General features: G+C 36.9%; 1 protein-coding gene across 6 annotated transcripts in view; it reads right to left on the bottom strand.

Annotated features, from left to right (window-relative positions):
- The window catches only part of NPAS3 (neuronal PAS domain protein 3), a 583895-nt gene that overhangs the window by 543637 nt on the left and 15147 nt on the right, over positions 1-25111 (bottom strand). Inside the window, exon 1 of one of the 6 annotated variants that reach the window (XM_058807168.1) lies at positions 4890-4930. The exons of the other annotated variants lie outside the window; for them this stretch is intronic. Within the exon in view, the coding sequence (XP_058663151.1) occupies positions 4890-4903 (14 nt within the window). The 5' untranslated portion in view covers positions 4904-4930. Of the gene's footprint in view, positions 1-4889; positions 4931-25111 lie in introns of those variants that run through there. 6 annotated transcript variants of the gene reach the window in all.

The raw sequence follows: 25111 nt of genomic DNA, 5'->3' as shown, positions 1-25111 counted from the left end.
TCACAACCTCATGACTTAGAGGCTCCTACTACACACATTTGATTGCTAAAATACATAAGCAAATAAAAGGCTCATCATTCTCAGTCACACATAGGTAATAGACCAATAACTGGTGTTCTTACCCGCAAAATCATGACCTGAGTTAATATACATGGATTGTTATCAGTCACACAGAAGACTTGCATCACTCCTGCTCTTTATCAAGAAGATCTACAAACTACTGCAATGTTATTAGCATCTGAGAAACAAACCACTCATCTGGAACAGCAGCTCCAGCTCAGGATTTGTGCAGGCACTTGAGTACCCATGCTTTTCCCTCCTGGTGGCTCTCCAACTCCTAGTACATAATTTTTTGTCACTGTAAGCTGAAGGCACTGCTGTCATTTGCAGATCTCATTTAAACCCTGTAGCATGTCTACAGACTATTTCACAAACTGCTGCTGCTACTCACTTCTTCAGGCTAGCTGCTACAGGGTCATAAAGGTCACTAAAGCCAGATCAGTCACTAGGATCAATTTTCCCTTGAAAGATGGGAAGAAATGCACACAAGAAAAGTGGTGAGAAATCCAGGGCAGGTGTGCCATCCCTACAGTCTTTGTATCAGCAGCACCTACAAGGTGCTAGAAGTCAATTCCCATGCAGGCGGGGATCCCTGTTTTTGCTAAGATACTGTGCCTTTAAAAGAAACAGTGCAGTGGAAATGAAAAATTTCTGCTTCAATATTTTGCTGTTCCTGGTAAAAAGGAATAACCTTTCAATCTTTTTGCAACTGCTATGAGGCTTAAACAGAGGAAATCCTACTTGGATATCTTTTAAACCAGAATAACCTGCCAAAATATTCAAGGGAAAGAGCTCATGATAGTGTTATATTCTTTTCTGAAAGCTTAATTTAGACAACTACCAGCAGATCCCTTCATGGACACAGCAAAATCTTAAACTCTCTCTATTTGACTGTGCTAGCCTAAGGCATTAAGTTCAATCCACCATGTCGCACCTCAGTAACTCGACACAGACTAGGAAATTCTTACAGTCAGCTTCCCCAAGGGATTTGTTAAGTTTCACATACATTTAGTTGTGCAGTTGGCCTGTTCAAATTGATAAACTTGTTGCTCAGTGCTTGCAGATTTTGTCACTGGGAAAAATAAGTACTGGAGTGGGGGAAGGGAGGCTACTATATTTCAGTAATAACTTTAAAAAATAGTAATTACACATGCATTACTGCTCCTATCTCTTCTTGAGAGACATTTATTTTGCAGAAGAGACAGGCAGATACTCTGGTGATGGGCACATTAAAAATGCCACAGATAGACAAGATGAATGTCATTAATGTGTGAAAAATGAATAGAACAGACAGACACAAAAATTCTACTCAATCCTATCGAATATAAAGAAATAATTCGCCACATGAATATCCTGTGTATCTGAACAATACACATATGTAATATGCAGGTTACTGAAAAAGACCTCAATCTGGAAAAGCACTTAAACATTCTTACTTTTTAGTAAGTGAGCAGTGCATTGGAATCAATATAATTATTCTCTGGATTAAAGCATATGTCTGAATATTTTTTTTGGTTGAAAGCTGTATGACTGACATGTAACTATTAGATTACTTGAACAATGTTGTAACATGCCATAGTGATGTTTATGGTATTACTGAGTAAAAGCAACTTCCCTCACATCCAACTGATGCTTATGGGTATAAAAATTACTAGCCTATGCTATGTACATCATGAAGCAAACCAGTTCAACCCAGTATCTGCAATGGCTTTTGCCAGCATTGGCAGGAAACAAATGAAGCAGAAAAGACAGGCTGAAGAAATAAGAAGCATGAGGAGCCTCCTTTCCAGAAGGGTAACTATGGACCTACAGCAAGCACAAAGCCTGTGGCGCTGGCAAGAAAAACCAGGCATGGTCACAATCAAACCAAAGGAAGGTATGATGAACAGAACACACAAATTAAACACACAAATTAAAACTCTCTGTAGCCTGCAGAGCTCCTCAATTACTTGTCATTACTATTGTGTGAGATAGAAAGCATTCAGTCCTCAGTGTGTAGCACAGATAGCACACCAGACTTCTCTTTCAGCTATAGAGTCATGTATTTTGATGACAACCCAAAAAGAAGCAATTGCTTTCTCCATCTTTCCTCAGATGCCTTTGTTATGAAACACAAAAAGCTTTATTATCAATCCTTGCGCCTAAACTGCACAAGGATTTCCAATGATGAGATTAATTTACCAAGTTGATGCATTGCAATACCAATGACAGAGCCACCTAAATGAGTGCCTTAGCTTTATAGTTCTGCAGGGACTGGTGATCTGCAGTTTGTGTGATAGTCTTAACAGTTACAGGCTTACAAACACTATGTAACTGTCCCTGTGACTTGTCCAAGCTGAAGACTTCCAATTTCAGAAATGGGAATCACTGCCTTCAAAGAAATCCAAAGTGTCCCATAGCCTTTTTTTTTAATGTGTTTTAAAAAATCAAGTTTATTTTGCAGTATGTAAACTGAATTTAACAGATAAAATAATGTAAACAGAAATACATATTTTCTAAAAGAAGATAAAGAGCACTTAAGTTATGAAGACTTAATAAAGGTAAGAGAAAATATAGACATATATATATATATATATGTATATATATATATATATATATCTCAGAGGCCATTCAGGACATAGAGCCTATAAGGTCAAGTGTTTTAGTCAAGTTTAAAGACACATTTTCAGGCACATAACCTAAGGGCCAGGACATGCAAATTGGTATTCAGGTGCAACAAGATATGACTTAATGTTATTTTCAGAGGCAGTTATAATACCTGGGCCAATAGACAAAATTGCATAAGTACAGGCTAGAATCAGGCTTATCTCAGAAAACAACAACTCTGCAAACAAATAAAAATCCCAAACAGACAAACAAAACGACACTAAAACTCTATCACCAAAACAAACCAACAGCAAAACCCCAAAATACTGCACTTGCATTTTGGGGTCGGTGTTCCCTGCTTTTTCTCACGGCCAAGTCAGGTGTCTCAGTAAGCAGACCAGGTTGCAGAAGCTTTCACCTCACTGCACCTGACCTGTGAAGAAACAGGAGCTCATCTTCAACTGACTCAGGGATTAGACCTTCACAAGCAATGAATAGCTAAATTTGGGGCAGCTACACCTTTCTTCACACTTGAACTAACGATTGTCAGCTTGTGAAAGAGAATCTATCCTAAAGGGAAATTTCCTCTTGCCAAAGCACAAAAGAGCCAGACAGCCCATTTGCAGTAAGCTGTCTTTTGTAATTACACTGCTGTATGTACTGCCACAAAGGTTTCATACCTACTCAATTACATACTTATTTTTAATTTTGAAAAAGTAATAAAACAACCGACCCTTTTTCCCCCCTCCAACTTGTTATATTTTCAAGATGCAAACCTGTAGCATGGTTATAAATTACTGATAAACAAACGTCTAAGCATCTTGTAACTACTTATTTATCCTAATTTAACATTAAAGGATTGCCTTTATTCTGCCTAAAAGAATGAATGCATTCATAACAGCTTTGCAACCTGATAGGAAACTTTTCTCAGAAACATGTATAAAATGTCATTTGCATAGAAATTTTATTTCATTCTTTTTTTCTATGGACACAACGTTCAGCTTGTCTTTCAAATACAAGGATTGGCATATCAGCTAATCTCAATGACAGTGATAGTTCAGTTAAACATACAGTACACTTGGGAGATTAAAAGGATCTTCCTCAAAAAAAGTTAGTTTTTCATTAAGAAGAATTCTCCTAAGGTGGATATGAGCCACCTTTGTCTGGAAGAATGGAGTCTCCCACCAAAATGCATGCACTGATTGAGCAACTACATAAAATGTACTTCACACACTTGGAAGATAAACTCTGGGAGTTCTCATTTAAAGAGGTACAGTAACTAGTTTATCCACTCAATTGAGCTATTTATAATTCTCATTTCAAGCCAGTTGTAGTTTATTGCTAAACTGAAGGTTTCTGTACTGCTCTAAAAAGAGGTATTTGGTTTTCCTGTTTGAGAATATCAGTTTTCAAACAACAGTCTGCTGGCTATCTTTAGTCACAGTCAGATCTTCAGCAATTCTTCACATCTTTCAGAATGAGGCAAGCATGAACCAGGAAAACACCACCTATAGTACTTATAAAGATCTATGATCAAGTTCAAGCCTTGATAAACAGATTTTTGAGTAAAGGTAAATTTTATTTTATCATCATGAAATCCTCAATTATTAGCAACCAATGAAAAACATACTAAATAGTGATTATAGAAGTAAAATAATTCCTTCTATATACGTACCCTACTATAGTACTACTGTTCTTGTCACTAGCCATAGGGCTTCCTTTTATGAAACTTTCATCAGTAATTGAACTCTTCATACCATAAGTACAGACTGAATCTTGGAGTGTTTACTTGCAAAACTGGCCCTTCAAAACACAAAATTCCTCCTCTTAAACATGAATTTAATCAAGTATCACAAATACTTAGCTCTCCAAGACATGTTATTGGATTTTTGAATATGATACAACTTCTGAAGGCAGAAACAGTTTTCTCAAGAATCAGAGTCACCAGAAAACAAAACAGACAGTAAATTCTCACTCCTCCTAATTTGTTCAACACTCTACTCCATACACTTTGACTCTAATATCAAATTTAAAAATTCTGCATGTGCTATATTTTGTAGCAAAGGACTTCTGAGGAAGAAACCACAGCACAACAAGAAAAAGACCACCACTGTGTTTTTTGTGAATTCAGATAGTCAAACTGACAATACTACCATTAATGCTTGCAGCATCAATGTTAAGCAATAACATGAAATTTCACCAAGGTGGACACAGAGAGAAATAATGCAAAGTTCTGTACTTACTTGGAACATGTCATAGCATACAGAAGAGTAGAAGCCAGGAACACCAAACACCCTATTCCTGCAAGCATCTTTAGAGCAACCACTCTCTAGAACCATCCCCTAAATAGCTCACAGCCAGCTCTGGGAGGCAGCAGTTTAGAGCCAAACCCACCTGCTTTACAACCCACCTGCTCCACCTACAACGGCCCTAATAATGATTTAATTGGGTAATCCTGCTCTGACCAGTTCACAGCTGATCCTACTGCCCCACCCAGCCAACCTGGCACTTGTGTGCTGTGTCTTCTCCACTGCTTGTTGTGCAAGAGGAACAGGCACAGGCTCAGCCACTTCCTTTGCCACACTGATACATGATGGACTTGCTGACCCCTGCAGCTGCTTCAAATCTGAATAAAATTAGACCAGACAGCAAATTCTTCAGTGAACTACAGGGTTACTGAACCAGCAGAGCTGCAAAAGAGCAAAAGGATACCAAAGCCGTTTCTATGCACTGACTCCATCCTCCCACAATTGAGATATAACCTATAAATTATGTTAACAGTTAAGCCATGAATTGATGCTGACCTCTTCCTGTACTTTGCTTTTGTCCACCTGCAAAACAGGAATAATAGTTGTCGACTATCTCCATTAGGACAATAAAAAAGGGTTTATTACCATCTGTAGCATAGTGGCACATACATATATACATATATATATATATAAAAGAATACAAGGAAACATAGAAATCTACATAGCATAAAGTCCTTTGAAACCTCCAGATGTCCCTCCTAAAAATTTGAAGACAAAATAGGAAAATACAGTAAGGAAATAACAGAATAAAAGTAGGTGTCATGCAGGAATTTCCAATTTTTTTACTTTTTTTTTAAGTGTGCAGAACAGGTGCAGCAAGTATCATTTCCCTCCTGCTGGTTGGCCCACCTGCTGTCTGCCTGATGGTTCTATCTTCACTACCTTAGTATTTATTTTCAATATGCAAAGTTAAAGATAATAACTTTATTTTTGCATTTTTTAAAATCTCAATTTATTCTAGGTATATGTCTCTCCAAATAACTCTGTGTATCAATGCAACTTTATTGTTCTTTCAGGTAATGGTAAAAAGAAAACACACAACAAAATTCTCTCTGAAGTATTCTGTTGTACAGATATGACTTGCTGCAGAGAGTCCATACAAAAAACATTATGTGCCCCTTCCTCTGTTTTGCTTTTCATGCATTGTGATGCTTCTCAAGCTGCCAGATGTGAAAATGGGTGGTGTCTCATTTGGTGTGAGACATTGCATGGATTCATTGAACAGGTACCCAGTGTAGAAGGGCTGACAACTGCAGCAATAAAAATCTCATGAGAAGCATGCCAGGAATAATAAAATAGTAATAATAACAATAAATTTTAAGGTGTAAGATTTCCTGGTTTTGAGCCTATAAGGATTTCAGAGTCTCAATAAAGTTTTTGGCTGAAAGAAAAAAAACATAAGCACAGGATGCTAGGGCATTTCAAGTAAAACATTGAGTCTCATTAACTCATAATTAGATGAGAATTAGCAACATTATAGCAATTCTTTCTTATCATGCAATTCTCTCTCTCCTTCTTCTCCCTTCTTCTTCCACAAGCTTTATAAAACAACACATACTATTCACACAGATGTTTACAGAACTGGGGAAACTTACACAGAAACTTGCCTTTCTGAAAAAAAAAATCTGTAATTCCCTGGTTTGCTTCAGTGCTGCAGTTCAGCTGATACTCAGCTTCTTGGACACCTTGGTTCATGTCTCCCCCAGCTCACTGGGCTCCTACTCAAAGATTGCTGGGTGAGAAAGGTGCAGAGCAGGCAGCACACTTCCAGGAGGGGATGCAGGTGCCCCAACAGCCTTTCAACAGCCACACTTGCTCTCCTTTCAGCTAATGCTGCTGCTTCGGGGATGCATTCTCATTTGTCTGCTTAGATGACAGACCCTTATGTTGGTTTAATTTATCAGAAAAAAATCTAAATTTAAGGGAACTCATAATCAACACTAAAACCTGGATGACACCTGCAGCTTATGGCCCATTCCCACACAGAACAGCTGCAGGGCAAGGAAGTTTCACTGATGGTGGGGACTGGCAGCTCTCCCATCTCCAGCCCTCCATGCCTTCAGTGCAGGATGTGACTGACATCTGCATTTGTGAAATCCCTGCCACCACACGCTCTCAAGGACACTGTTTGGACCTTTATTCTGTCCTAGAAATCTATGTAGGTTTTCACAGCAATGCACCAATGGTTTGATATGAAAGCATTCATACCTGATCACGTGAACTTAAGCTTCCCTTCTCTCCTATGGGCTGAAGTGCATCTTAAGCCTTCTCCTTTTTTTGACAAGAAATCTATTGATCTGCAATGAATAATTATTCACTAAAATACAAGAAGTAATTAAATTTGAAGTTTCATGATTCTGAACAGTGATATCCCTACATTTATAACTGGTGTAATTCTTAATTTGAAGCAGTTACTAATTTCATTACTTTTATTTTACATTTTGTTATGTGTTTTTGTTAGTTCAGAAGATACTTCCTTAAGCATCACCTTTTGCTATTTTTAACAATTTCTCAATTCTTTCTTTGACTATCCCAAGTGCCAGTGAAAATTACACCATGCCAAAGAATAATGTAACAGCTACTGTCCAAGCAATAATGTATTTGTTATTGCTCAAGAAAAATAAACACTTTCATAAATGCAGAAGTTGTGAGAATAATTAGCTTTCTTTATTAATATTACGTGAAAAAATAAATTGAGGTCAGACAAAACAAATATTAACTGGCAATGAAAAAACCTTAGGATTTTTGCACTGAGTAAATATCTTTCTTAAAAATTTCTCCCATCTAGAGTAATGTATTAACTTTTCTATATCTATGTACTTTTTATATTTCCATTCCAAATTTTTCAATCTTTACCTGTGGCCACATGCATTTCAGCACACAACAAAACAGCAGTTTTCTTTATTTTACTGTGCTGTTACACAGGGCATAATTTTATTATTTTAAAGAAAACACTTCTATAAAGTCCAATAAATCAATGTTTCTTAAAGATAAAAGTTTGCAGAAACATTATTTGCTCTGTTTTTTTTCTCTTAACTGGCTTTCTGTTTAGCATTAATTTTAAATGTAATGTTATTTCAGTCAACCAGTACTTTTAAGCATGCTGAATAGTGTGGAACATTCCTTTATTCTGATGTCATGCAGAAAGCATTTTTCTCAGAAGACATCTTTTGTAGTTGTAACCAAAAGGCAAAAGAAACTGGAGATCTCAAAAGGTGGGGGGAGGCAGGGAGGGGGGGTAAATGGGGGGTAAAGGCTTAAAACTCCTCAATCCTGTCACTTCTAAAACTGTATTAGAACCACACATATTTTTGGCAGTGACATCTTAAAATAGTCCCTTATAAGCCAACACTTCTTTGCCACATTCAAGGTATTATACTCATTTTTACAGGTTTTGACTAAGAATTCCTCGCATTATTGTACTGTATCACAGGGAAGTTCGCTATAGTTTCATGAAAGACGTTTTCATTTCTGACTGGCATCTCCTCAATAGCAGGGGGCCCAGGCATACCGCTCTCTTCCAGGCAAACCTTTCTGCTCTTAAACAGTACAGCATTCATAATTTGCTTTCAGCACTGCAGGGCAGCTACACAGAGAAGTTTCTGCAACTAAATAGGTTACATCACAGAAAAGTCCACTATTTGGCCAAGGTGTAAAACATAAATACACCCCTCGCTCAGTTCTGCACCTTACAAAAATAAAATATTATCTAACCTAAAGACATGCATTTTCACATTCAGCCTGGTATGCTCTCTATTTTAATGTGTTTATTACGTATCATCACTCCCAATTAAGTACATGAAAGGGAAAAATCAACTACAGAAAAAGGAAACTTAAAAAAGGTCTCAACAGGATAAATATGTGTACTGGCAATAATTTTTCTTTCTGCAAATAGTCTGAATTCTCACTGCATGAAACTGTACTTTATGCTGAATGTTACTCTGTCTTTACTTCCTAGGCTGTCTTACAGGCATAAACATAAAGGGAGGGCATAATAAGGTAAAATTGCTGAAAAGCATCATCAGCATAATTCAGGAACAAGAACTTCTCTTACAGGAAGGAAACTTTGGGTGATCCCAAGATAAATAATGAAATTATAATTAAGAAAACTTTGATATCATCATATACTAGTCTACTGGAGCATTCCACCAAGATATATTTAGAAAAGGAAAAGAAAGCATTTTGCAAGTACATTTGAAAGATAGCTATGTTCTCAAAATCACAGAATATGCTGAGTTGGAATGGACCCACAATTACATTGAAGTAATCTCCTGGCTTTGCACTAGACCATCCCAAGGATTACACCATGTGCTGAGAGTGGTGTCTAAACACTTCCTGAACTCTGTCAGACTCGGGGCCATGACTGCTTCCCTGGGGAGTCTATTCCAATGTTCCACCACCTTCTGGATGAAGAACTTTTCTAATATATGATTAGAATGCTAAGCCCAGCCTTAACAAAGACATCATTGTACCAGGGAAAATGGCATGTTATCAGTATAGAGTTACACACTGTAAATGCAGAGATATATGTACTTAGCCTGTTGGAACTGAGAAATTCCAACTATTGTTGCAATCACAAGTAATAAGACACAATGTGCACGAACTTATGTGTACTTCTTAGAAATAAATATGCTTTAGCTTGTGCATGTTATTGGATGTTATTACTGAACTGAGATATAGGTGATATGTGTATATATATATATATGTAAAGTAAAATAATACACAGCTGAAAAAGATGTTACCACCCATAATAAACACGTGCCTGTTATTTTCCTGAATACCTACCAATACCTACACCAGCTACAATATATTCTGCCAAAAACATACCATGTTTCAGGTAGGAAAACACCGCAAAAGTGTCAAAAATCTGCAACGTTAAAACAGGAGAAGCCTGGTTTCTATTATCTTGTCTTAAGAAGTATCCCTGGAACACATTCTGCCAGAGGTGGGACTTGAGAGAACCTTGACTTTTCATGTGTAAATTGGAGCTGGGATCCCAGTCTTTTCCTTTGGAAAGGGAACCAAGCTCCAAACAGATCAATAATACTATATCAAGGTAAATCAAAGAATCTTTAAGGTTTGTAGGGACCTCCTGAGATCTGTTAGTCCAACCTCCCTGCCAAGGCAGAGTCACCTAGAGCAAGTTACACAGAACCACATCCAGGTGGGATTTGAATGTCTCCAGACAGGGAGACTCCACAACCTCTCTGGGTTGTGCTCTGTTCCAGTGCCCTGCCACCCTCAAAGTAAAGAAGCTCTTCCACATGTTGAGAGGGAATTTCTTGTGTTTTGGTTCATGACCATTGCCCCTCATCCTGTCTGGGCACCACTGAAAAGTCTGGCACCACCCTCCTGGCACCTGCCTCTGAGATATTTATAAGTGTTAATGAGATTCCCTCTGCCTTCTCTTCCCCACACTAAACAGGTCCAGCTCCCACAGCCTCTCCTCATGAGAGAGATGCTCCAGACCCCAAATCATCTCTGGCCTCTGCTGGACACTCTCCAGTAGCTCCTTGTCTGTCTTGTACTGAGGAGCCCAAAACACTCCAGATGTGGCCTCACTAAGGCCAAGAGCGAGAGGATCACATCTCTCAGCCCTTTGGCCACACTCTTCCCAATACACTCCAGGATAACAAGACCTAATACTTTAATACACTTCTCCAATGCAGGAATGAGATGTGACTGTTACTACCATTCAAAAGAAAAAATATTTTAAAATATCTTTAAACACAGTATCATGTTATTACAACTGCTGGGAATATTCATAATTGCTTTAATGGGAAAAAGTGTTTTTCTACTTTCAATTTTTCTTTATGAAGTCAGCACAGCTACAGGAGAGTAAATGGCTTATGCATCAGCAGAACTGGTAGGGGAAAATTCCAGCAACCAAGTCCTCAGTGCTGGTGGTCCATACACCAGAAAGAATATAGATAGACTTTTAAATTCCAGATTGAGCTTGTGGCACTGGCAGTCAAGAAAAACACCTCTTTACTTACTCCTTTTTCCCTTTAATTCTACAAAATTAATGAAATTATCAAAGGAAAAACAATCCACTGCTTTATGATTATAGATTTTTTTTAAAGAAAAGTTTTTGCTTTAAGAAACAACATCATGCACTGAATGCACACTGTTAGCCTGTTGTTCATCACAAGTACTGTGCCATGTGCTCACTAAAAAGAGCATTAAAGCATAAAGGGAAAAAAAGTGAGACTGCTTTTGAAGGAAATCATGGTAAAAAACTTCAGAGAAGCAGTCCAAAATCAAGAGTTCTAAATGTGAAAATAATGTAAGATTCTCTGCCACAAGCAGGATCACTGAACAGATGAAGGCTAAACAGGGCAGGATTTCTGCGTGTTTCTCAACCATTGCTTTTGTGTTGCTGTGGAGGAAAAAAACCCAAACAAAATACTGTTTTGTGTTTCAGTCATTTCGTCTTCTTAAAATTATTATTTCCCCTCAAAATTTAAATTAATGTGTAATACAGACCTTTGATACTAGAAGGGACTACGCAGCACCATGAAAGTTAAGCAATAATATGGTGTACCTATATGTTTTTGGAAGATATACCAGACAACATTTTAAGTTGAAACTCAGTAGAATAAACTAGAACTATACACAAAAGATCATAAGTGTCTATGAAAAATACTGCAGAACAGCCTCAATGATCAGTGGAAAGACCATGCTGAAAATGAAGTTTACCTCCTACACCCTCAAAAAAAGGCATAAATTCCTATGTAATTTTGTTTCACAAGCTCAATAATAGCAGTTCTCCCCAGCCTCCCGACTATGTATCCCCTTAAATGACAGCACTGACACCTGACAGTGCAAGTACTTCTTTATTTTCTTCTACTACTAATCACCCTTAAAGTTTATCATTCTTCATATTTATAACATATCCACCAAAAGCAAAAATTCAGTGTTGTTCATAATACTTTGAAGAGATGCAGCTTCACAAATGATAGGAACCTTGGGGCATTTAAAATTGAATGCATTTTAAAAATTGCTTTAAATTTCAACTATGGACTGTAGCTAGGCCTGCTAGCCTAAAGATAATGCTCTGTATTACCATGCCATAGATCTGGGTTAAATTTCCAGCCTCTATAGCTTCCCAAGCTGGCACAACCTGGGGTGAGACTAGTACCTCTTGTTATCGTGCAAGCACCACTTCAGCCGATTAAGGAGCAGCACTGTTCAGCTCTGAAGAGAATCTCATCCTCCTCACCAAGAAGCTGTGTCTTTGAGCACAGAGAGAGGTTAAAAACAGGGTTGAAATGGAGTATATCCTCAGGGCTCCATCAGGGACATGAAAGACAACCCCACAAAGTATGTTATATGACAACAAAGACATCAAATAATTTTAGTGGAATAGCTGCCTTCTACCTCTACAAGTTTCCCTGGCACTTCCATATGCATACAGTACCTTTTTCCCTTTCCATCACAAGATTTTTGTGTATTGCTCTTACATGCTATGAAACAGATGCTGTATTTCACTCTAGATAGCTAGATTACAATGGTGGATTAAGTTATTCACACATAATGGATCAATTACCAGGATCTTCTGTACTCAGTGAAAAAAAGGAACTACTTGTAAGAGGGCATGGCTGGGTTCAAGTTTTGCTACTTAGTCCTCTCACTCCCAGTCCTAAAATGTCACACGATCTTGTGCACTCAGCCCTGGTTACAAGGTCAAAATTTAATTTACATTAAGGAATGAAGGGGTTTGTTTCACTGCTCCCAGGTGCCAGCTAAACATTCAAATTGTTGCTACGATGATAAACAATCTATGTGAGTAAATGTGGTATTTACACAGAGATTCAAAGGCAGTCCAGACACAGGAAAGAATTTCACTTAGTTTTTGCCTGCCTTCTGAAGAGAAACAAAGAAATTCCATATTTGAACTGCTTGTTGCAAAGCGGTAAGGGATCCTTTAGAAAGAAAGGTATCATCACACTACATGGTGTTGTAAAGACAATGTTGCTACACTTAGGCTCACGGTACAAGCTTTTATCTGGTGACTTTAAAGCTTTGTAGTGTGACTACTTGGCTTGAAATCTGATTTTCTCCATTAATGCAGTGATATACAAAAGAAAAATGACTTCCAGATTAAGGTAAGCAGCTGCATAATAATACTGAGAGTAAAACCAGCATCTCTGGTCTTGTGCAAATCAGTATTAGTTTAAGAATGGATATTGACAAATAAATGGCTGGAAGGCTACATACTTGCTGGAATACAGAAAAAGCCAAAAATTCCAGTGCTTAAGTGCCTAAAAATTTGAAAGATATATACTGCTGAAAATTAAATTGAAATACATTTTCTAAATACCTTCTGCAACATAAGTGGCCTGTATCTTCTTTCAAGACAGAGTATCAGTTTATTTCAAATTTAGAGATATTGGCCTTGATTCAAATTCATGGCAGTTATAGAAACCAATGTTCCATGGCTTGATTCAGGTGGCAAGCATTAAATCTTTTTCCTGCTGTCATGCAACAACAACTTTAATACAAATTAGCACTGCCAAACTCAGTTTCCTGAGCTCAGAAGTCCTTGATGCTACTCTCTGAATTTTATTCATACTTTCAAATGGATTGTGCTCTGCTGAAATTGTTGTAGCTGACAAGAAACAAAAAATACAATTTAATGACACTGGATTCAGTATTATAATTCATGACATCGAAGAAAATTTAACATGCGGCTCTTCATTATTTTTTTAACTGACGTAAAGCTCAATCAAATCCATACAATGTTTGTGGAGGGTTTTAACGTGTAAATTTGGTTTCTATTGGTCCCTTCAGATCATTTGTTTATGCTGAACCTAATCTTGCTAGTCAACAATAACTCATTTTTCAAGATACCAACTCGACTTTTTAAATGTCCTTCTTAGAGTTCAAGAGAAAAGGATCCAAGCCTCTGAAAATATGAAGCAACAAACCAAAATCAACAGTTTTTTCTCAGTTTTCCTTCTCAACGGGAATATACAATTAACTAAACTTGACACTCCAGACAACTCAGAATGAGATCCAGAGGGTAGATCTCAGTCAGAGAAAGCATATTTCCACTTAAGAAAGAACCCTCTGTTTCTCCAATCAGCCACTCCAGACTGATGGGCCCTTAATTGCAGAGTTCCACAAAAAAGAGTGGGAAATGCCAATGAGTACCTAAGCCTCCTCGGTTTCCATGGCCATGCTCAAAAAACCCTGGCAAAAATTTGCATTTCAAGGAACGCCCAGTTCCAATTCCTTGTGACTCCCATAGAAGTAAACCAAAATCCAAAACCACTTCCTAGCAAACTTTCTGCCAAACCAGTCAACTCCCTGTAACTTTGAAATGAACAACTCATTCTGTCTGAATGCAGACTTCAATTTACAGCCAGTCATTCATAAGTCTGTTTTCCCTTTTTATTAATATTTTACCACTAATTTATAATCCAGGAGTATCAAAAGCTAATCAAGCTCTTGGTTTCAGTGTGCTGCCAGTAAAGAGGCATGTAATGGTCAGTCCTGGTCAGAGACTTACAATGTGTGAAGAAAAAAGAAGCAAAACAAACTAAATAACACCCCTTTTCCTTCTCAAAATACTGTAATGATGAGGATAGCCTTGCTTGTTCTATGACTTAACAGGATTTTCATTTAATATCTGACTTTAACCTTTTTTTATTTTTTAATAACTGCAGCCTAGCTATTTTCTAAGTGACTTGCTTTCGGAATTTTTTTCACTTCTTCATATAAAGAAGACAATCACCAGTTTCTCAGCTACCTCTTTATCTGCCTACCTGCAACAACCTTTGCCCAACTGCCTTGCAAGTGTGCATAAAGAAAGAAACACCAAAGACAGCCCAGGGTGACATCACTGAGGCTCTGAAGACATGATATACTTGTGTTCTGGCTGGCCCTTCCTGCTCCCTGTCCTCACAGGGAATGCTGGTGCTCTTCCTAATAACAGAGGAAATTATATTTATGATTCCACTCATAAATGGGTTTAAATGATTCTCCAACATAGGAGCAATTATTAGGACTAGAGTCATTCTGACTTGCTCTTCAAAAACAAAGAGACCAAAAATAGTGATTATCATGTTGAATTAAAAGTGTGCATGCATGTGTATATGTGTGGGGGCTATGAGTCTTTTGGAGCTACAAAACTTTACACCAATCAAAGGATAATGTTTTTAATAACTCATGTTAACAATGATACATGCTTACCAAGGATATGTAGCTATTTTGTCAATAGTCAGTGCTGAGATAAAGAGAATTTTGTGGAAACTCTGCTCCTACATAAAGGTCATATAGTAGAAAATAGACTTCAAAGAGCACCATAGGTGTTTACAAAAATAACAAAAAAAAAAAGGAAAGCAACAGGTTCAAGGCATACTATGCATTGATAAAATCTGCTCTATACCTTACTGCATATCAAGGATTTATCAATTGTCAGGAATATAAATACTCTTGTATTTATGCATTCCCATTTATGAGTCTTAAAAACATGCTGGTTTTAAGACTCATAAATGTGAATGAATAAAAAAGACTTCCAGTATCTACTTAAAATTTGGAACTGCAGAAATGGAAGGGTTATCTAGCTGACAGAGAAGGGTCTCTCACTGATTTCATCTGCAGTAGGCCTGAGTGATTAAAAAAAATTCGGATGTTTTAAATGTAAGTGCAAGCTTCCAAGAGAACCTGAACATCTTACTGGCACTGACTTATTTTGGTGACTAATAGCAAGACATTATATAAAACTTTGGCTCTAGTACCTACAGTAAGTGAATGCTTTTGCATCTAAGGCATAAAAACCTATACAGAGAGAAAAGAATAGGAAAAGCAGAAGAGGAAAGTTGGAAGGAATTTTGATGGGATTTCCTAGCTGCACTGCACATACTCAGCTGGATACTCAGCTTGTGTAAATTCACAACATAGCACTGGAGCCAGCAGAGCCACAGTACTCAAGGCAAACTAATAAACTGGCTCTGTGTACTGCTGTCGAGACAAAAATAAGCACAAGCTTTCCCACCACAGAGATTAAAATATAGAAGTGACTCTAATGAATATAATGGTGTTTGGGGAATTCCTGTATCTTTTGTGCAAATCAAAAGAAATGATGAAGGGACAGAGAGAGTAATGGTTGAGCAATAATGCCTCACGTACCCTCACTGCTAAGAGATTCATAATTAAAATCTTCTCTAGCTGTGTGCATAGTGCCCATGGCAATGTGTGCCTTTGCACTTCACAGAAACGGGGAAAAACTTACTGACAGAGGACTGTGGGGCTAAGATACAGCACTGAAAGAGGTATTTAAACCTGTGAAGTATGCTGCACACATGTTGAGAAATTCACAAAAATGAATGGTGATATTATGGGATGGGCCAAACATAAATAACTAGAGATCAGCTGGATGCTCAAGGATTAGAACAATTCAACTTTCTTTATTAATAAAAAAACCCCTTCTCTTTTTAAATAAAACTTTTTAGTGAATGTGAGTTCATAACTTTTCAAAAATTTTTCAAAATCTAACCAAAGTCGCAACATCTGAAAAATTAGTGCAACATACAACCTGGACAGATTATGTTTTGAAAATTCCTACAAAGATATTTTCTGGCCTATCTGATAATTCACTTTTTTTTACAGTTTTTCTTATGCTTATAATGTGAAAAGTATCTTGCTGCCCTAAACTTCTGGAATAACTCTCAGTTTCTGAGAAATAATGAGTCATTTCATAGGCACTATCTAGCAAGCACAGTGACTACTATGATCATTTATCAGACAAAAACAAAGTAAAATATATTAATTTTATTATTCTGTAAGCCTAATTAGAAATATTGACACATTAAAACTGAACTAAGCAGAGTTTTAATAAAAGTTATACTAAGAGAATAATTCAAAATCACTTGAAATCAGTAAGAGTCTTTCCATTAATTGACTTTTGTGAGCTTTGAAACAGGGCTGAATTGCTCAGCAATGATGCTCCAAGGCACATCACAAAATAAAATGCAATTAGGAACATAGAAATATGCAATCATTGTACCCCTATCATGACAGAAGAAAAGCCACCTCGTCAGTAATCTCTGTCAGAGCTTCACAAAGCTATACCTAAGTATACTTAATACTACACCGTTTGTCAGGGATTCTTTCTCCCTTTTTTGGGACACATCAATCTGAAGTATTTAAAGCAATCGTGGCATGGCCTGAACACAACAGGGGAATGTCCTCCATGAGAAATGCCAGGTGCTCCTGCCAGCAGAGCGATTCCCTGACCCCAGGAGCTGGCAGAACAGAACGTCTCCATTGGCTCCGAGCACCACCAGCTTTCTGAGCAGCCATTTAGCAACTTCCCCAGCCACAAGCAGAAATAAACTTGTGCCATGAACTTCAAATAATAGCAAGAAAAGGCTAGATGGGGACACAAAAAATCTAAAATAAAGCCCTCTGCCTGCTTGCTTCTGAATGGTAAGGATAGAACAGATCACCATTACAACACAAACAGAAGAATACAAATTCCCTAAATCAGAAAAATATTTAACATGAATTTATATCCCAATGCTCTTTTTTTCCTCCATTTTGTAGCACTGTATCTGTTTCATATTCTAGTTTTGCCTCTTTTAATTTTAAATAAGTCTTAAATGGATGCTCTGCTCTTTGGATAACTTGATGTTCTGATATACTGTATGTTGGCAATGAGCACTCATTTACTAAATATATGAGTGATTCTGAAATTCTTTAATTGGGTAACATCCCTGTACTATTAAATCTAAAGTAGAAATGCAAGGGTTTGAAAGGCTGGGCCAAAGAGTTATAACAGGAAGAGAATGTGTATCACCATTCTTGCTGCATTAGCATAACACTTAAAAGATCACCAGTCCATTTTGAAAGTTATATCATCTAAAAATACAAGATAATACAGAATTGGTTTTAAAATTAAACCTGAAGTATCTGCATATTTCATCTATTTTTTTAGGCTTTAAGTGTTCACATGTGAAATCCTGACACCCTTCACTACCTACATCTACTGCTTAGTATTGAGTTTTCACACCTTCAAAGAATTTACCCATTTCTTTTAAAAGCATTTCTTTCTGGCAGAAATAAGGAACCCAGTCCAGCTTCTACTGAAAACTGGATGAAGTTCTGTGATGCTGGCATGTTCTTCTGTGAAAATCCAAGTAGCATTTTGTTGCTAGTGGGCAAAAAGTTAAAAAAATAGTAGTGATTGGGAAACCAAAGTCACATTTTTCAAAATAGGCCCTTAAGCACCTACATATCTTTGTGCTTTTCAATGAGATTAACTGTTTCTGTAGATAAAATATATCTGAAAGTGAAATTTAAGATTCTGAACCACTTTGACTGTTTTGAAAATATTACCCTGCAATTTCAAATAATTGTTCAATAAAGAACATTGCTTATTTTCTTGCTTTAAATTAGCCTTTCTCTAAAGCTAGAAATTTTAATATCATTTACTAGGACTTATAGAAAATGTTCACTTAAACACATCTGCAAACCCAAGTTTCAATTTCTTGGGCAACTTCAGCATCTGCTTTGTTTATACTAGCAAGTGAAATTGAAAGCAATACATTATCCAGCCTTAAGGGCTTGCTTCTCTTTCTCCTTTCAATTAATCTTGTCTCCAAGGAGTCCTGCATTAAAATAAAATAAAATAAAATATCAATACTATTCTTTTTTAATTTCTATGTGTTTAATTATAAGCAGCAATTAATCAATTTTTTTCAATTTCACTACTTCTTGGGGGCATCTCACTGATAAAGCTAAAATCAACACCAATGTATTAATCAAATAATCACAAAACTTTGAGGCAAAAAAGTGTTTACCCCATCAAGATTTTAACCTAAAGCTAAGCAAATCCCATCTTCTACTTGAATTATTGGTAGAACTCATTTATTTTTCCTCAAAAACATTTTCAGCATATATATTAAATTTCAGTAGGAGAGGGCCAATTTCTCTTTTCAATTACACTCTGCAACTTCATTAACACCAGTGGAATTGTTTGGATATAAATAATGGCAAAAAATTACTCAGAGTTTACACCTATTTTTCTGGTTCCTTTCTATAAGTAGTCAGATACTAATACTTTCTATTAGAGAAAAGAGAGCTCACGATTAATCCACACTGATATTCCCAGTATGATCCTAAAGCCTGGAAAATGCAAATTTCAATCATTTTGACATTGTTGTTGCTACTAAATCCACTTTAAATGGAAGAACGTTAGATACTGCCTCTCTGTTCAACATTTTAATATCCGTGGATCAAATCAAATCTCTCTGGATAGGCTTGGATTTTGATCTATGTGCAAAATTAGTTAAGAGTCACCCAGATTTTCATTCAAACCCCTGAGTTTCTAAGAATTCTCAGTCTATCTGACAAGTTGGCCTTCCTACTCCAATTATTTTTTGTGACTATATATAAACTCCTCTGACAATGTATTTGACCTCATTTATATAAGAACTATCATTACATTTTTTAGGTACTGTTACAGATAAGAAATTCGACTATTCCAGGAGTTAATTTCAATTTCTAGAATAATTCTTACAATAGTAACCTCTTTTTTGTTGTTGTTTGTTTAATCTATTTAATTATTTCCACTCTCTTAATCAGTTCAGATAACTCAGTTAACTGCAGCAATCTCTTTACATTTGCACAGGCAAAATGTTGTCCATCAACAGACATCCTGAAGTATTTTCTTCTAATCTGTAAACTGATATTTTCCACTGAAAGATTTTAAAAACTTCAGTATATTTCTGCTGCACAGCTAAGTTCTCAAGAAAAAGTGTAGGCTGATTTATATTCATTTACCTAAATAAAATGCATCTGCCAAATTATTTTACATCATGCAGTAGTAAATTCATCACTAGAGCAGTAATGAACACCCTTCCAACAAGAAAAGTGTAAACACTGACATCTCCATCACAGCACATTCTGCCACACAACTTCCCCACTCACAATCACAGCCTCTGAGAGAAGCTTTGTGCTTCCTGCGAAGGAAATTATTTGTGATCAACTTACTACCACTACTACTTTTCTTTGTTAATATCTGGATCTCTTACACAAGAGGTGCCTTTATTTACAGATGTATATTTTGTACATATAAGACATATATACTTATCTGCCTTATTTAGCCTCAACCAGAAAACCTGAATATGTGAAAACATGTGTCTGACTGGCAAGTTACTTGAGAAAGTAAAAACTTCATCGTAAGCACAAAACAATTAACAGAATTTGTTTACATATTTTTGAAAATGTAGAACTTAAGTCTGCTTCATAAATTTCATCACTTTTAATTGCAAAAAGGCAGCCAAGGATTCTTTTTAATAATTTGTTTGTGATCAAGAGTGATCATGGTTTATTTTCATCATTATATTTCTAGCTCAGTTTCACACAAGTGGTAATATTTTATGAAAAGTTAGCTCTACATTATTTTGATTAGTTGTTTTGCTATCTCTATAGACAAATAAATAAATCCATAGCTCAATAAGAACTCAAATAAATACTGTGTCAGCAAAGCAGCTGATTACATTATCTTAAAAAATCTGATGTAGAGAAATGTATATTGACAATCACTTTTTTTTTTTGTGAACCTGACCATAGAGATAAAACCTCCAAATTCTGTGTTTTTAATGCTGCTGGCCTTATGAAAAAATGACATTTTTCTCTTGATCTGTTGGAATCCATTACTTAACACTAATAAGGAGTTTTCTAAGAAAATATTTAGGTGCTCTCCAGAGGTAAAAACTTTCAAGTTTGATGTAATAACAACCACTGCTAAAAACATCTCTGTCAACATGTGATCTTAAAACAATCTCTTTAAGAGAGGAATACCTCATGTATTATTACAAGACACACTTTTAAATACCTGTTAGCACTTTATTAAGCAGTTTATGTAGTGCTATTTTAATGATGAATCTGTTTCTTGCAAAAAGTTTTCAGCATCTTGATGACTTCCACATCTTTTAAATCTTATAAAGCATCTTCACAGTTCTCTAAATCCATACCAAGATTTTTTTAACTACCTATTCTATTGGGCCTCAGTTTAACAAGCCATCACTAGTACTCAGCTAAGGAAATCAGTTAAAAATAGCTGTCCAGAGCAGATATCTACAGAGGTGAATGATGATTTTAGTTCACTCTGTTGAGAAATAGTTCTACAAATTAAATAAAAGTAGTTTCATGTCGCATACCACAATGACATCTGTTTACCAACAAGGACCTGGGCCTGTAATGTCCACCTGTAAGAGAGTTCAGGCTTCACCCTTTAATTTAAAAGTCATGGAAAACACAAAAAGCATCAAGTCATAAAAAGCAAGAAAGCATACCAATTTTCTTTTCTTTTTAAAGGTGCTTATTTCAGACTTTGATTATAGTATATTTTACCTTTCAAAGTGAAAGCAAGATGCTTAAAGCACCAGCTGCTGGACAGCAGTGGGTCTTCAAGGCTTGGTCTCCTGTTTGCACTCTGTCCTGCTATCAGGAGTAATGCCTGCTCAGCCTTCCCCACCTTCTTCCACCCCACTGCTTTGATGGAGAAACACACAGCACTTTACAAATCCTTCCTTCTCCTTTTTCTACACGAGTACTTACTGTGACAAAGCACTGCAAATCTGATCTTGCCTCCTGCCTTCTCCTTCACTAAAAGAGCTTAGAGTATTTGGACAGCAATCCAGTTCACCAAACCATTCAAGGGACATAGGACGTCATCCTTGCCCATGTCCTGGGCTCTTTAAAAAAAAGGGAGAGCCCCATCTTATCACCAAAGGATGGGCAGACAGCCCCTGGAGCTGCAACACAGATGTGCTCTCACTGCACAGCCAGATACACCTTCATCAGGATACCTTGGACATTTTGGCCCATGGGATCAAGAGAAGAAGAAAGAAGTGCCCACAGCACATATAGCCCCAAATAATTCCAAATGGAAGCTAAAGAGAGTTCCAGAAAAATGCTGCCCACACCAACTAACATTCCTTTCTTCCTCCTGCAGATCAAAAGACACTTTCTGCCCTCAATTCAGCCATCAGGTTACAGTGATAATTTTCAGTACTTTTATCTGGTCCTTCTAGCAAAAGCTGTGCAGCTCATTGCAACCATGTAAGACTCCACAGTACTTTTACTTAGAAGGTAACTTTTCACCTGAGAGATTCCATCTGGGACCCTCTGTTTCACAAATGAAGCCCAGTTCCTTAGTGAACATGAAGCCATTTCCTTCTTTACCATGGTCAGCTTTCCCAGAGAATTTCTTCATTTCTTTTCAGCCCTCTGCCCTCCCACAAACAAGCACAGTGTTTCAAATGTAAGGGCAGAAGCAAGCACCAGACATGCAATGTGAAACAAACAGTGAAATCATCTGACTGCAGAGTAAAACAGCACCTAATTATATGGGTAGTGGTCTCACATGTTCTGCACTCAGTGTAACGCTTTATGATTCACTTCAAAAACAAAATGCTCCCCTTAAAAAAATCATGTTTAAATCTGTGTGCTGCCCATTTGAACAGTAGGCATTTCTCCAGCAGCTCGATGTTGCCACAAAACAAGATCTTCTTTCCTGTAATAATTCTATTTCCAGGAAATAATAAGCATTAACATGATATGTAACAGTGGTTTAAAAAATTAGGTTTTGAAGTGGTAAATGATCACAGGAGCTCTTTTTTAATGTCCAGAGCAGTTGTTAAAAATTATCTATCTACTTTATTTTATTCATTTCTATATGGCCAACTTGATGCAAAACATTTCTGTACAATTAAGGAAAAATTTAATATTTAATCTTGGTTTTTTCCATTCCTGAAGCACCTCATGTCTCTTAGAGACACATCAGACAGAGCTAACCAAATGCTTCAGCTTTTATGAGTTTTTAAAAGTTATTTGCCATTTTCTCATCCACCCATTTCTTATGTAGAAACAAACTTTTCATCCTATTTTCTTCCTGTCAAATTTCCATTTCCAGTGGACTTCTTTTTAAGGATTCACTGTCACTGGACCTCTGAAAAATTCTCACTTATTTCAAATTACCTATCACCTGCAATATAGAACTGACTTCCTTGGTTTCTTCCAGAATCATTAGGAACATACTTGTAGTAGCCATAAAAAAATCCCAAGTGGCAGGAGCCCTCTTGATGCCCAAGGCACAGCTTATAAGCAATTAAAAAAATATGCAGACACTGAATTTAGCATGAACCACTGATGCTAAAGAATGTCTGTAGCATGTTTCCATTTCTGATTAATCCTGTCCACAATGTTAGGTAGTAGAGGAACAAAAAAAATTCTACAGTTCCCAGAACACTGGAACTGGAAACTCTCTTGCATAATTTTGGCTATTAAAAAAACTTCTGATTAGTACCTTCCTGTGATTTTTCCTTCTAGAAAATAACTGATACTCATTACCTATGGATTGCGCTAAAGCCATAATTTTATGACTTATCTATTATGATCTCTATTATAATCATAATATATCTATTATGATCCTCAACATTTTAAAAACCTCTGATTTAATCTTTCTTTTCTAGACTCCCACTGTTCCATTGCAGGTGAATTTCTATCCCTTCAACTAAATATACTCAATTACATAATATCTAATATCACATATAACAAACTTCATCACAGTTGAAGACTGCCCATCTTCTGTGGTGTATCTTTTAATCAGGGTTTGTCCAGCCACTCAAAATTACTGCTGCTACTGACCCATCCTTAACATTATTGTTGCAAAGTTTGCATTCACTATACTGCACTAGCATGAAAAGATCAGTGTTTCATATTAAATAGCTCTAAAATTTCGGAGCTGGTGTACTCCCCACAAAACATCAAATCTCCGGGCTGTGCTGGGCCTCATCAGTGTGCAGCCCTGCAGCAGCAAAGAGGGCCAATGGCATCCAGCTCTATTAACTAGAATGCATGCAGTAGGTGCCCCTCTCTTTCCAACACCAAGACACAAAGAGGACTGTACTACTATGAGAGGCTGAGAGAATGGGGTTTGCTCATCCATAAGCACAGGAGGTGAAATTAAAGACATTCCTGTGTATAGCTATCTAGTGGACTGCAACACAGAGGATGGAGCCAGACCCTTTGCAGATGTGTACAGTTTTAGCACAAGAGATGAAGACAAAAGCTGTAATACAGGCAACTCCAACTGAATATTAGAAAAACCTCTTTTGCCATGAGGTGGTCAAACACTGCAAGTTGGTCAAGTGATTCTACAAGTTGTGTAATCTTCATCCATGGAGATATTCAAAACCTAATTTGACACAGACCTGGACACCTGATGCAGATGACTCTGCTTCAGCAGTGAGGGTTGGACTGCATGATCTCCAGAGGTTCCTGCCAACCTCAGCTCTCTGTGATCTGAAGCAAGTCATAGCCTAAGCCTCTCATGACATCATACAGTAAAACCAGGCCCCAGTGAGGACCGGTGATGGATGTTCTAACCTGAAAAGAAATCAAACTATTTCCTACACTTCCAAGTTTGCTGTGGAAGAAATCCAGCTTCCTTTCACTCTCTTTCCAACACATTCCTGTAGGTTTCTGAGCTGTATTTATCTTCCACTAAAGTCTACTTTACACAATGATTTTCTAGAATATACAACTATCAGTTTCCCTCTCAAGGTGACAGGAAATGTGCACACCCAACTTTCAATTCCCCTCCTGAACTCTCTAAATCTCTCCTTCTGATTAAAGACTTGGTTTCCAGACCACTGCTATACAATTAGTTATGGATACCAACCTCTTGATGAACAGCATCACACAATTCGTCTTTCACCGCCCTTTCCTTAAACCAATCAAAACAAGAGGAATTATTTCAAGCTAGAACTCAAGGAAGAGCAAATTGTATACCTGTAGCTACCTAGATAAACCTGAAGCTTTTCTAGTAGTGCCAAGTCTACATTGATACAACTGAAATAGATGACTTCAAATACTTGAGCATACAATTAATTAAACTCACATACATAACTTATCTCTGCTAACATGCAAACTTAGATATTCATGAAAAAAATTATCACAAATCAGTTACTTCTCAAAAAATGACATACAGAAATTATATGGGTCCAATCTTGCATACCTTTGACAAAAGTGATCAATGCATATTTCAATTACATATCCTTTAAACTAATGCCCATATCACTACTAGTTTATTTTGTTTACTTTTGTCATATATATAATAGCCTGTATCCTGGTCTAAA

This window comes from Ammospiza caudacuta, chromosome 6 (assembly GCF_027887145.1).
Source record: "Ammospiza caudacuta isolate bAmmCau1 chromosome 6, bAmmCau1.pri, whole genome shotgun sequence".
NCBI classification, from domain to species: domain Eukaryota; kingdom Metazoa; phylum Chordata; class Aves; order Passeriformes; family Passerellidae; genus Ammospiza; species Ammospiza caudacuta.
Note: the sequence above shows the minus strand (reverse complement) of the source record. Positions and strands in the feature narration are given on the sequence as shown.